At 42.3% G+C, this 14859-nt stretch overlaps 1 protein-coding gene across 5 annotated transcripts in view; it reads right to left on the reverse strand.

The window, feature by feature from the left end:
- The window catches only part of PPP2R2B (protein phosphatase 2 regulatory subunit Bbeta), a 474608-nt gene extending 461915 nt beyond the window's left edge, over nt 1–12693 (reverse strand). For all 5 annotated transcript variants that reach the window (XM_021080843.2, XM_085009650.1, XM_085009657.1 and 2 more), the window contains exons 1-2: nt 12631–12693; nt 12433–12510 (exon numbers count right to left, since the gene is read on the reverse strand). In XM_021080843.2, the coding sequence (XP_020936502.2) occupies nt 12433–12510; nt 12631–12640 (88 nt within the window). In that variant the 5' untranslated portion in view covers nt 12641–12693. The remainder of the gene's footprint in view (nt 1–12432; nt 12511–12630) is intronic.
- Between the last annotated feature and the right edge of the window lie 2166 nt (nt 12694–14859).

Raw genomic sequence — 14859 nt, forward strand, 5'->3', positions numbered from 1 at the left:
TCTTGCATGACATCCTGACCATCCTATTTAAAAGAGAAAATCAGAGTTCCTGCCATGGCTCAGTGGTTAACAAATCCAACTAGGAACCATGAGGTTGCAGGTTCCATCCCTGGTCTCACTCAGTAGGTTAAGGTCCAGCGTTGCCATGAGCTGTGGTGTAGGTTGCAGATGTGGCTCGGATCCCACATTGCTGTGGCTGTGGTGTAGGCTGGCAGCTACAGCTCCGATTCAACCCCTAGCCTGGGAACCTCCATATGTCGCAGCGCAGCCCTAGAAAAGACAAAAAGATAAATAAATAAATAAATAAATAAAAAATAAAAGAGAACATCCACACTCCTAGACCCTCTGTTGCTTTACTTTCCTCAATTACACTTATAATCATATATATATTGCTTTTTAGGGCTGTTCCTGGGACATATGGAAGTTCCCAGGCTAGGCACTGAATTGGAGCTGCAGCTGCCAGCCTATACCACAGCCACAACAACGTAGGATCTGAGCCACATCTGTGACATACACCACAGCTCACAGCAACACAGATCCCTGACCCACTGAGTGAGGCCAGGGATCGAACCTGCATCCTCATGGATACTAGTCAGTTTCGTTTCCACTGTGCCACGATGGGAACTCCTATAACCTTATATATTCTATTACACTTATTTATTTATTTACCTATTTATTTATTTTGTCTTTTTGCCTTTTTAGGGCTGCACCCACGGCATATAGCAGTTCCCAGGTTAGGAGTCTAATCAGAGCTGTTGCTGCTGGCCTACACCACAGCCCCAGCAAGGCCAGATCCAATCTGCGCCTGCAACCTATAGCACAGCTCACAGCAATGCCGGATCCTTAACCCACTGAGCAAGACCAGGGGTCGAACACGCAACCTTGTGGTTCCTAGTCGGATTCGTTTCTGCTGTGCCCCGACGGGAGCTCCTATTTGTTTTATCTTCTATCCCTCCGCTACTGAATCTCCAGTCCCTAGAATGCCTAGCACGCAGCAGGTACCTAGTAGAAATTTACACAACGAAGGAAAAGGTCGCAACCCGTTTTCTGCTCCACATCTTTTGACGTGAATATTCCTGTTGCAAATGGAAGCATCTTGAGTGAAGGATTTCCCTCGAGCTGCCATGTAACCAATGCCATGAATCGTCCAGACCGTCAACCAGGTTTTAGATTCCTAGTCAGTGCTTCTGGAACAGAGCGTTCCCCACCCCAAGCTATCAATCCGAATTGTTCAGTGGAAGAGGAGGAGTAGGATTCAAAAAGTTTCCTTACTAGTCTGTATGAGACCTTGGGCAATTTACAACGTATCTCCATCTGCCTTAATCTCCTCACCGCTATGTGGAATGATCTATCTGCATTCTATAATATCTGTCCTATCTCTTCTATGCCTGTAATGTGGGATTATAAGACCGACTCTAGTTATCGCCCATGGAGGGTGATAAGAGATAAGTGCCCCATATATATTAAAATCACAAAAGTGCTATGTATATTTATAATGGATTGTTCTGGTTTTCCTTTGGCCATACCCATGGCATGTGGAAGTTCCCAGACCCGGGATCGAACCCAGGCACAGCCATGACAATGCTGAATCCTGAACTGCTAGGCAACCAGGGGACTCCTATAATGTATTGCTTATTGTTTTAAATGAGCTATTTTATTCTCCTCAATTAATACAAATGATTCACTATTATTGTATTAATGGTAATCTTAATTCTTTTTCTTTTTTCTTTTTTTTTGGTTTGTTGACATCTGTCACTTCTTGAAGGCTATTATCATCCGGTAAGCATGCACAGAGCCTCTACTTAGTGCCAGGCTACCTTCCAGGAGGGAGCCATCACTGTGGTCAGGAACTAAGAACATAAACTCCAAGGTCAGACAAGTGTGTTTCTGGGATAGGCTGTTATGCTTTCTGAGCCTCCGTTCCCTCCATTGTAAACTGAGGTTAATTTGCCTCACATATTGTTGGGGCAAAAATTAAATGAGATAATGTATTAAAAGTTATTATTACAGAATCTGGCCAATGAAGTATGATTAAATAGAAATATCATCATTATTACTCTTCTGTGGCCAAGTCTTGTAGAACTTGTTATGATTGTATTAAAAAAGCTTCTCACAATAGCCCAGGGAAGATGAGTAATTTTCCTAAAGGAATAATTGACCCCCAAATAAATCCTGGGTCTATGAGTCTAAAAAAGCCTGGCTAGTCTCTGTATCTTCTTCTGGTCTCAGAACAGCTGCCAGTTACTCTAGGGATTCTCCCCTGTGCCCACTGCTGCCCCACGGGACGTTTAATTGAGCGGCTTATTTTTCCAGCACTTTCCACATTCGCCTTGGCTTGCAACTGACAACCACTCATTGATATCCCTGGGGAGACTGGAAACAGATCAAGGAGGTGGGGCGGGGGGAGGAAGGAACAGCGGTGGCAGTGGGGGAGGTGCAATGGCATCTTGTTCACCCGGCCAGTGCCTGGCACATAGTGGGTGCTCCATAAATATTTGTGGATGAAACCCCTTAAAGTGACTGACGTCAGGGCAGGGGTGAAATAGCCATGCAGCGTTTTCTCTTCCTTGGCTTGGAAATGTTTAATTACGTAATGCTTACAGAGAGAACGGAATGTTTGACCTCAGTGCTGAGCGGATAATCTGGTTCCCTCCCTCCATGGAGCCCGGGGAGCTTGCTGCTTGAGAGTCCACTTCTCACCAAGCCTCCTGCCGAGTGTCGCAAGCCCGCGGCTCTCTTGCATCAAGACATCCTCCATCACAGCTAAAAAAGATGCTTTCATCTTGTGGCAACCTGTTCATAATCAGACCAATTTTGCTGCCGGCGGATTGGAGCCCAGTACAAAGTACAGTTGCATAGAAAATCCCTTTGTAGACAGCTGGGTGCAGAGAGGAGTTTCTGGGCTTCCTTTTGACACACAGAGACGAGGTCTTTCGCTCCCTTCAGTGCCTGGAGCAGAGAACTGGGCTGTAGAGTAACCTCGTATTTATTGGCCTTCTGATTTCTTTAAAAGGCCCTCAAATATGTTCAGACGTTCTGTGGGCTCAGCTGTTACAATAGCCCTGTGATGTCAGGAGAGCACACACAGGATTTCTCAGGGTGTCTCTTGGATCAATCTGCGTGAGAATCATGTGGGCGCCTGAAATTTGCCAGCTCTCTGACTCCATCCTAGATCTTCTGCAGCAGCATCTCTCAGGGTAGGACCTGGGAATATGCATTTTCACACCCTCCTCAGAGGTTTTGTCCACTCAATAAGGTTTGAAAAGCATTCAGTGACATAAGATCACTAACTGGTAGCTGAAACCAGATTGAAGTTAGAGAGAACCTGACTTCAGATTAGAGTCCGATTAATAACTCTATGTTGGTGGCGATTGATCCAGAAAGCTTCCATAAAAACGAGAGTCCTTCTTCCCAAAAGGGGAAGTGGGAGGACTGAGGCAGGCAAGGCCTCCCTTTTATATCTCTTAGGCTAAGATCTGTGAGGGACGTACCCATCACTTTGTGCCTTTATATGGAATAAACATCTAAGAAAGGCTCTTTGTCTTCAGCTTCTTTCTATAAAATGAGAAGGTCACAGGTGTTACAGTGCTTTGAGATAACCTAGTCAGTATTTTTCTTTTGGGGTGACAGTAAAGGCCGTAACCACTGAAGGGTGCAAAGATCTGACATTCTTGCCGATGTTCTAGGTGGGACCCCTCTTTGCTAGGAAGTCAACAGGTTTTAGCTGAGGATGTATCAGATGCATCTCCCATCTGCAGCCAAAGTGATATTTTTCTTTCATTAGGCAACCAAATCAATAGAAGAGACGAGAACCATCCTCTCAGAAGGCGGGGCAGGAAAGGAGGTTATGCTCAGGCAGCAAAACAGAATAAATGTCACGTTTATTTCCCACAAATAAGATGAGAGGCCCTATATTGTTAAAGGTCTTTAACAATAAAGGACCAAAAAGGGAGTTCCCGTCGTGGCACAGTGGTTAACGAATCCGACTAGGAACCATGAGGTTGCGAGTTTGGCCCCTGGCCTTGCTCAGTGGGTTAAGGATCTGGCGTTGCTGTGAGCTGTGGTGTAGGTTGCAGACACGGCTCGGATCCCGAGTTGCTGTGGCTCTGGCATAGGCCGGTGGCTACAGCTCTGATTGGACCCCGAGCCTGGGAACCTCCATATGCTGCAGGAGCGGCCCAAGAAATGACAAAAAGACCGGAAAAAAAAATACCCTAGAACTGTAGTATCAGAGTGAATATGGTTACACGGTATAGCTGAGAAAAAACCAGAAATCCCACCAGATGATTCTGATTTCTTTTCATGCACAGACTCATAACATGAAATCTCAAGAAATTGTCTCATGTCCTGAGTGGGCAATTTCCAGCCTGTCAAGTGTTCCTATGACGACATAGTGTAAAACTTCATGAGATGAAAGCAAGTATGATAAAAAATGTGCATGCTAGATGAATCAGACACAAGAACTGCACACGGGGAATCAACAACTTTGGTTTTTATTTTTCTTTTTAGGGCTGCACCTTTGGCATGTGAAGTTCCCAGGCTAGCGGTTGGGAATTGAAGCTGCAGTTGCTGGCCTATGCTACAGCCACAGCAATACCAGATCCAAGCTGCACTGGTGACCTATACTGCAGCTCACCAGATCTTTAACCCACTGAGCGAGGCCAGGGATTGAACCTGCATCCTCATGGATACTAGTCAGCTTCTTAACCAGCTGAGCCACAACAGGAACTCTGAAACCAGCAGCTTTGAATGTGCATCTTCCAAAGACTAAACTAAATGCTTCAGTGGCATTCTGACCACCAGCAAGAGTGAAAGCTTCAGGCCACTGATGAGTTGTTGTTGACTGCATGTCTAATGGACTGCACGACAGACGTGGTCCCACCCAGCTCCGTGGTTCCAAATACCATCTATGTGTTGATACCACCCTACCTTCTATCTTCCTCTCCCATTCTCTCTCTAAAGAGCCACATTCATAATACAACCAACCCCTTGGGGTCTACACCTAAGTATCTTATAGCCATTCCCCATTTATGCTCAAAATGAAGTTCATGATATTTCTCCCTAACGGAGTTGAAGACACACAACCTTGAAACCTGCTGCTTTGATATAGTACTTAGTTTGAACTGAAGGCCCTGAAAAACAGCAAATGTAGGAAGAGGCTTTCTCTGAATTCCCCACCATCTGCCTAAAGACAGATCCTCCAGAAGAAACTCAGTGGTCAAAAATCCCCTCCCTGGGAATTTCACCAACAGGGAAAGACCAACTTATCACAGATGGACCTATCATCACAGGAAAGACTAGAAGGTGACGCCACATCCAGACGGACTCTGGTTTTCCAGCTTTTCTTCTAATGGACCATTCATCTTTCCTAAAAATAATTAGTTCTCCCCTAAGAGGCCTACACACTTTCCCCTTCCCCTCTTAAGGTGGCATATAAGCTCTCAAATCTCGCTGCCTCTCTGAGTATTCACTTTCCCATCCCCTGGGTTGCTTCCATGCACAAAGCAAAAGCTTATGCATCTGCAAAGCCTTCTCCTGTTAATCTGTCTCTGTTTGGTTTATTTCAGCTACTGAGCCCAGGAGGGCAGAGGGAGTCCCAAAATATGTTTCTTTTTTCCAGGTTTCCCAGTCTCAACAACTTGTGCCCACAAACCAACAAACTGCTCAAAGCCCAAGCCTGGCAGCTGTCTTCAATTCCCTACTTTGTCTCTCTCCTAAAATCCAGTCCCTAACCTCCACCATAGGACGACCCTGAGTCCTTTCTCATCATCTGCATCTTCTCCCTCCTGATAAGGCCACGTTGCTTCTCATCAGAATTCTGGTAAGAACGATTTGGACAGTATAAATTTCATCTTTCAACTGCTCCGACAGCAAAGAGTGACACTCTTCTCCAAGTAAAATAAGGATGACTTTGAGGTCAGCCTCCTGGAGGTGATTTCACAGGTCCTGCCTGATCCGGCCCTTGGCTGCCTCTCTGCCTCCTTTCGAACACACAGCTTGTCACCCAGCTCCGGGCACGCCAGGCTCTTGTATGTGCTTTGAAAACAACACTTGTTTAAATTTTTCCCTGGCACTGGGTCTGGACACACACTTGTTCTGTCATTACCTGTAGTGACCATGGCGTGGTTCTCTGAATGCTGGTACAGGCCCATTCTCCAGGCACTGGCTCAGGGGCCGCCTCCTCTGAGGGGCTTTCCCTGATGCCCTCCACTGAAGGGACCTTGTAAAGGAACTCTCTCCGGCCCCTCTGCTTATTACTTTTCTCAGTGGTCATCAAAACCTCAAGTGAAGTTTGATTTCTCTACCTTTTTTAAAAATTTATTTATTTATTTTTGGTCTTTTTGCTATTTCCTGGGCCGCTCCAGCGGCATATGGAGGTTCCCAGGCTAGGGGTCTAGTCGGAGCTGTAGCCACCGGCCTACACCAGAGCCACAGTAACTCAGGATCCGAGCCGAGTCTGCAACCTACACCACAGCTCACGGCAACGCCGGATCGTTAACCCACTGAGCAAGGCCAGGGATTGGACCCGCAACCTCATGGTTCCTAGTCGGACTCATTAACCACGACGGGAACTCCTGATTTTTCTACCTTTTTTATTGGTCAAGAGTATCGTCATAAAATAACAATGTTTGCTTGTACACTGTATAGCTTATTTACATGCTATAGTGCCTGGCACACAGCAGCCCTTTGATATATACCTAGCAAATATTTGAATGAATGAATGAACTTGAGTGATATCCCTGCCCTACTAATAAATCAGTTTCATCACTGCTGTCTGAAATGAGCTGACATGACTTCAGTGGTGTCTGTGTGGCACAGCAACAACTTCCCAGGCTGTAGCAATATCAAATGGCACCGTGTGACCCCAAATGTAGAGTCACTTACTGTCCTTCAGGCATCTCACAGCGTGGGTCCCACCTACCTTTTCTGTTTAATCTTTCACTTTGTTTCTGCAGGTACCCTATGCACTAGCAAAACAGAGTCCTTTCTCTCCCTCTGAGCTTACAAACATCAGGACCTCTGCACATGCTGTTACTGACCACTTCAACTTCCTTCCTCTGTGTGTCACAATTTCTGCTTCCTGAAATCCTCTGAGCACTTGACTAGTCAAAGATGTGTCAATTACATACATGTATCAAATCAACAGGTTGTACATTTTAAACTTACACAATGTAGTATGCCAATTATATATCAATTTTTAAAAAGAAGAAAGTGCTAATTAAATGGATATTGTAAATCCAATTTTTAAATGCTTTTTTTTTCTCTTTAGGACTGCACCCAAGGCATGTGGACGTTCCAAGACTAGGGGTCGAATTGGAGCTGCAGCTTCCAGCATACTCCAGAGCCACAGCAACACCCCAAGCCACATCTGAAAAACCTGCACCGCAGATCATGGCAACACTGGATCCTTAATCCACTGCCCAGAATCAGGGTTCAAACCTGCATGCTCACAGATACTAGTCGGGTTCATTACCTCTGAGTCCCAGCAGGAACTCCCTTACATGCTTTTAACTGGAGAGTTTTGGAGATGGGCACCATTTTATATTGATAGAGGGTGAGAAAGCCATCAGTTTCTCTAAAGGCCCATCAACACTTACCATTTTAAAAAAATCTTAAAATCTACCTCTATAAACCTTAACTAAGGAAATCTATTTTTGAGAATGTATCTTAATGATATAATCACAGTAATTAATCATAATTATTGAACATTTTCTATGTGCTGTGTTGTATAAAATATCTAATTATCCTCTTACAGCAGTTTTTCAAGGTAGATTTTATTATCCCCATTTTACAGATCAGGAAATGAAATTATGAAAAATTTGAGGTAACATGCTTTGTGCCAATGAGAAGTGAAGCCAAATTTGATCCAGATATTGTATTGTAAAACATAGGCTCTTAATCACTTTACTCATAGCTTTTCCTGGATAAATGCAGTAGGTGTCTGTTAGGGATATATTGTTATAAATCTTGAAAAATTAGGATAAATTAGGGTAGGCCTACTGCTCATAATAGGAAAGATGATCACTATATATTTGCAATCATCTCTTTACAAAGTACTATTTCCATTATGGTACTCCATCTTGGTAAAAACAGAATCGTGCTGATTTTGTTTATTAGAAATTAATCAGTCCCCTTCACAGTATCTGGCACATAGTATCTGTTTGTTGACTGAATTAATTGATGAATATATACATAGTCAAGACATTAGAAAAATGACTCTAGCTCTACCACAAACTTTTACTGGCATTGACCTGTAGGTTGTGGAGTTATGAATGACAATTTTTTTAGGTATATTTCACTTTTTCTACATTGAGAACACATTGTTTTAGAAAAACAGGAAAGGAAAAGAATAAATGTCATATTTACAAAATCATTTAAATTTCATCTTAAATTCTTCCTTTCCATAAAATGTATCTTTGTCCCCTCAAATATATGAGATTTTGACCTCTTTTGTATTCAAAGCATTTAGTCTTTAGTAAAAGCACTCTACCTTTAGCTCACCTTGACCTGTATTGTATTTATTGATGCAATGCCTTATTCTAATGTACTAATTCCTATCTCTGCGTAAATGATACATTTCTTGAAAGTTTGGGCTATCTTTTGTTTATCTTTATAGCCCTTTCACTTTCTAGGGCAGTGCATTGCATCTAATAAGCGCTAACTAAATTTATTGTGGCTCATAGTATCAATCATCTAATATCCTGTAGAATACTTTGGGATATGAAAAAATCTAGGCCACTAGCTGATACCCAAGAGATACATTTGGATCAGTTATTAGTAACAGTGCATGCTGAGCCATTTTAGAACCTGAAGCCAAAGGAAAAATAAGTCAGTAATAATGGTCTTGTCTTTATCTGACTTTTTGATATTTTGTTCATCATGGCTTCTTCTCATGAACTTTGTATTTAAAAAATACTGCATTAAAATATTTATCTTTATTTTGGTCACTTCACTTAGTCTCAGCCCTGCTTTTATAATAAAATAATGGCAGTTAATATGATTGAGCATCTTAAAACAATCTGGATTTCATATTCACCTCGCCCTCACACCATCCTAGAGATACCTAAATTATTACGTTCATTTTGCAGACAGGGGGACTTAAACACAGAGGCATTTAGTGCTTTGTCCAAGATTACCAGGTAGAAAGTGGTAGAAATGGAATGGAAAGGTAATCAGCATAAATAGGGGAAAAGAAGGCATTATATATCACTTATTTGTAGACTCTAGAAGTAATAGAAATGAATCTATATACAAAAAGAGAAACATACTCATGAAAACTAACGAACAAACGGTAGGGTAAATTAAGAGTATGTAATTGACAGATACAAACTATTATACGTAAGATAGACAAGCAATAAGGATTTACCATACAGCACAGGGAATATTCAATGTTTTGTAATAATCTATAACAGAAAATAAAAATGTATATATAAATGAATCACTTTGTTGTACACCTAAAACTAACACAATATTGTAAATTAACTGTCCTTCAATTTAAAAAAAAGACACTTCATTAAGAAAAAAAGGTGAAAGCTGAATAATGTTTATTGACTTTGAGCAGTATGGAAAACAAACTTGGGTAGGATAGGCTAATTTTTAAAAAGTTGATTTTTAAGAACCTTAATTTTTATTAATTCAAAGTCATTCATTAATTCACTCAACAAATATTCAACTGCCATCAAGGTAGCATTAATTGGACATATTAGTGTCCAACCTGATTCTCTCTTGAAAAGTATTTCTCCCTTTTTTTCGCCATTGTAAAGTGATGTTTTCAGACAAAAGCTGGGGGTGAGTGTCTTTCTGGCTCTGACTCTAGGATTTAATTAATGGTTGATTCAAGAAGGTTACAGTACTTACTTAGTATGGGCAGCAAACATTTAAACCACCTTCTGTTCACCTGCTATGATGATCATCTAAGAGCACGTGTGAAAAATGCAAATCCCTCTGCCTTATTCCAAACTACAGAGTGAGGATCTCTGTCTTCAGAACAATGTTTAAAGAGCGGGGCTTAGGGTCCTACAGGTTGGGCTAAAACCCAGCTCACACATTGATTAGATGTGGAAACGTTGGGAAAGACCTTAGTCTGTATTTGTTTGTTTAGCTTCAGTATCCTCATGAGGAAGGAACGTCATAAGGAATAGAAATACCTACAGTGTGTCAGGTTTTGGTGAGGATTAAGTAAGAGTGAAGATCTAATTATAACGATATTTGTATTAAGAGCTTACAAATATTGAGTACTCACATCATGTAAAGCACTGTGGCAAATGCTGTACCTACATTAATCCTATTAATTTGTTTTAAGCACCTAGGATTCACTACAGAGTAAGTTCTCCATTGATAAGCATTATAGCCTGAACAGACAGCCTATGTCCTTACAATACAGTATTCTCTTAAACTAGTCAGGGAACCAGTCATGAATTTGAGATATAAGTCCAGAGTCCGAGAATAACCTGAAACTAGTCCTATAGATGGTGGCCCCCAAAGCCAGTCCACAATATCTGAATTGTCTGGGTGAGCTCTCTAACCCTGGTCCTCAAACCTCTAACTCAGTAGCTCTTGGAGGACCTGGAAGTCTCCCTTAATGAAAAAGTACAGGTGATTTTGAATCAAAGCCGTGATTTAAAGCAACCAATTAGTGCCATAATGAACACTGGGGTGCATGTATCCTGTAGCACTATTTATAATAGTCGAGACATGGAAGCAACCTAAATGTCCATCAACAGAGGAGCGGATGAAGAAGATGTGGCATGTATATATAAATGGAATATTATTCAGCCATAAAAAATGAAACAATGTCATTTACAGCAACATGAATCGACCTAGAGATTATCGTACTAAGTAAGCCAGACAAAGAAAGACAATACCATACAGTATCACTTATATATGGAATCTAAAATGTGGCACAAATGAACTTATTCACAAAATAAAAATAGAACCACAGACACAGAAGACAAACTTACGATGACCAAAGGGGAGGAGAGGGCAGAGGGATATACTAGGAGGATGGGAATAATGTATACATATTACTATGCAAAAAGCAGATAACCAACAAGCACAGGGAACTATACTCAAGATTTCATAATAACCTAAAAGAATCTGAAAAATAATATAACTGAACTACCGTGCTATGCACCTGAAACTAACACGACATCGTAAATCAACTATAATTTTAAAACTTTTCAAAAAATAAAATAGAAATAGGAGTTAAAAAATAAAACCAACAATTAACTTCAGTTTTGTTACGATTTGAAAGATTGGAAGAAATCTTTTGCCCCCTTCCCTTTTTTGTCTAATGCCTAAGTCAATGCTGCCAGATAGAAGACACTAAAAATATTTTCTATTAGTTGAGTGTAAATGGGAATAACAAAGCCTGTTCTGTCCACGTCCTAGGGGCTTTATGAAACTTGTCTGTAAAGCTCTGTTTGATTATCATCTGAACAATAATAGATGCTACCAAAAACTGTATTTGTATAGATTTAGTCATTAATTTTAGCGTGATTTCACTCCTCTTTAATCATAAGTGACTTGGTTTTGAGATACCCATCATTAAATTATTGAATTTCTAAAAATAAGTTATAGTAAGAGTGCGGATAAAATACTTCCTCCAAATTACTCAAGATACGTTTTACTTACATAATTTTTTTACTCAGAATTAAAATGCTGTAGAATGACCCAAAAGTACAACAGACATTCATGCATGTTAGTTTCAGCCCTATCAACTGTTCACTTTGTCACTTTTAGTTTTAGGCCTGTCTTACACCAAATGGAGAAACTATGCCTACTACCAAGGCAGTGCCGTCTATTGGAGGGCAACCCTTACTGCATTCTGCCAAAACGGCTAAACCTTGATTTGAAATACTCCGAAGTGCTATTCTAGCTCCTTTGAAAGGCAGACCTTCCGAGGGAGAGAGCTGAAGGTCTCCAAGCTCAGGCTCAGGAGGGAGGAAACCAGAAGCACTAGAGGCAGGTTCTTGAGGAGGAAACGAACGCCTTATCCCAGGTGAAGGACCTGGTGGAGGAAACCACCTCAGAGTCAGGAAGGCGACTGCACGCTGTGCGTGGCGGCAAGTCGTCTGCCACACAGAAGGGAGACGGGTGGACAGAAGGGAGACGGGTGGACGTCGGCCCATCTCGAAGGATCTGGATTCGGGATTCTGCAGCACTGGCAGACCATCCTGAAACAAGACTTGCCTTGTTGAGTCTCTCTCTCTTTGCAAGTCTATTTCACTGCAATTTCGTTTCAGGGTGGCCTCCCTGGTGGGAATGAAATAAACTTAAACAGAAAAAAAAAAAGTGTACAAAGAGATGATTAAATCCATGTCTGGGTCCCAGTGCTATTCTGGGATGTGAGGGGATGTACATTCATGGACACAAGGATTTCAGACCTGGAACCAGCACACACCCCCAAAGAGGCAAGTCGCTTTCTCCTACCTTCCGTGGCTCCAATCTCGATAGTGCCTTTCACTTGGCTGAAGCACCATAGTGTGTCCTGGGTGAGCACCCCGACTCCTGAAAGCGACACGAGGAGACACTTCGGGTTAGGGAAGAGCTCTCTGTTATCCTTTTAAAAGAGGCCAACAAAGAAAGAGAGAGTGCAATACAAGCTTTGCTAAAAGGAGACTTGAATACCAGGGATCATCTTTTGGGAGAAGAGCCTGTAGAGACTCCTGCAAGGATGCTTGATCTGCAACTGCAGCGTCCTGCTGTGAGTCACTGCCCTGTCCCCTCCATCGGACCATGCCAGGACCAGTCCGAGCTGGAGCAATCGGAGTTGTCCCTTCTCGGCCCCTGGCAGCGTCCTGGAGCAGTTTCAACAGGCCCCTTTTCATGGAACGCTAATGCTTGCTATTGTTTTCCTTCTGTGATGGTGGGGGGAGAAAGAGGCAGTTTGTCAGAGGGGAGAGAGGAAAAGAAAGGCAACTCTTTTTTTAACGGGTTCCACAGCCTGCATGGCTGAACGGCCAGGAAGGGGTCAGCTGCCCACAGAACTTCCATCTCTCTTGTTCCTTCTTGACTGCTTGCCAAAGTCAGAGCTGCCTGGAGAGTAGAGGCAAAAAGAAAGAGACTGCAGACAGGGAGGATGTGGGGTGGGGTGGGGGGTGGCTAACACAGAGTTGGGGAGTCAACTCTTGATAAATGTGATCTGTTTTGTTCCATGGGGATTTCTGTTTCAAATCTGCATTGGGCCTTTGGTAGGGTTACATTTTCTGGGTTATCGCAACTTCCGGTTCCCAAGCATATACTAATATATATACATGTACATATATGTGTATACACACATTCATATGTATATATAAAACTAAAATTCTCTCAGCTATTCTGTTTCCTTACTATTGAACATTTAAAATCCATTTGCAACAATAATATTCTTTATTAAGTTGCTTGAATATATGTGTATATATATATATATACCCCCAAGTCAAAAACAGCTCTTTTGAGAACATTTTTGGATGGCAGTAGTGATAGTTTATTTCTCAACAGCATAGATGTTCCCTTCAGTTCTGCTAGGTGTTAACAACTTAGGGCAATGCTGCACAGTCAAATTCTGGGGATGGGTACAAATTTAAGGATAATTGTATTAGCAGAAAAAAAAATAATCAAATATCAAAACCAAATGGACCTTTTGAAAACACACGAAGAACTAAGTAGCCATTCTCATCATCTGCAACACAGTTTTCTTGGACTCCTAGGTGGAAACCCTCGTTTACTCAGCCTCTTGGGGGTAGAATTGCTGCCTGTCTCCTTTTCTCACTGCTGTTGATGGCACACTCAATGGAAGCAGCATGGGATCATTGCTCAGAACCTGCACTTTGCGGTTAGATAGGTCTGTAGTTCTGCTCTGACCTGAGACAAGTCCCCAAACATGATGAGTCTGTGTTTTCCCATTTTAAAAATGGCTAGGGGGGATCCTTGTGGCTCAGCAGATTAAGGATCTGGCACTGCTGTGGCTCTGGTTACAGCTGCAGCATGCTTTTAGTCCCAGGCCCAGGAATTTCTGCACGCCATGAGCATGGCCAAAAGATGGTTCTAATAATGACAGGACCCATCTCTCAGAGCCATGGACTTTGAAGGCACGTAGCACAGTCAAGCAACTTAATAAAGAATATTATTACTGGAAGAGGATTTTAAATGTTCGAGGATTTTAAATGTTCAATAGTAAGAAAAGGGATTAGCTGAGAAAATTTCAGTCAGTTGGTACAAGGAGGCACAGTGCTAAGCACTTTAAGTGGTTTATTTCATTCTCACACATGCCTATGAGTGGAGTACTATTATAATCCCATTTTACAGATGCAGAAACTGAGACCCAGGGAGTTCTGATAACTTTTCCAGGTCGTACCTAGGATGTGGCAGAGCTGGGATTTCCACTCAGGCTATCTGAATCCCAATATTGCCACTCTGCCAAGGTCAGCCTGCCCATGAAATCCCAGTATTTCCAGGGTTCCAAGGTCAGCCTGCCCACAAAATCCCAATATTTCTAGGGGGTCCAGGTCAGCCTGCCCATCTAATGGAGCCCTTAGGCCAGAGAGTCGGCACTGCTTGAACTAGAGTCTCGTTTGGCAGGCTGAGCTGAAACATAGTTTCACAAGTGAATTATTAAAACATCTGTGTCTCCTTTAAGACTACAAGTGGCTAAAACTTCCCAATAAGATTAGCATCTGGAGGGAAGAAGAAAGGCATTTGTTAGCATCGATTAGTGCATAAAGGCCACATCCGCAGTCCCATTGCTGGCCCTTTCTTGTCCTTCTAGCTCTGGCCCTGGATTTCAGCATCAGACATTCTTCAATAAGTTCTTACTCTTCTTATGAGTCATCCCTGGCCCTCTCTAAACTGCCAATTCTGCTGTTGAATCGGGGACTG

This window comes from Sus scrofa, chromosome 2, assembly GCF_054392235.1.
Source record: "Sus scrofa isolate SSC_HxYL_T2T_F1_AM1 chromosome 2, Sscrofa_HxYL_maternal_Yorkshire_Landrace_v2.0, whole genome shotgun sequence".
NCBI classification, from domain to species: domain Eukaryota; kingdom Metazoa; phylum Chordata; class Mammalia; order Artiodactyla; family Suidae; genus Sus; species Sus scrofa.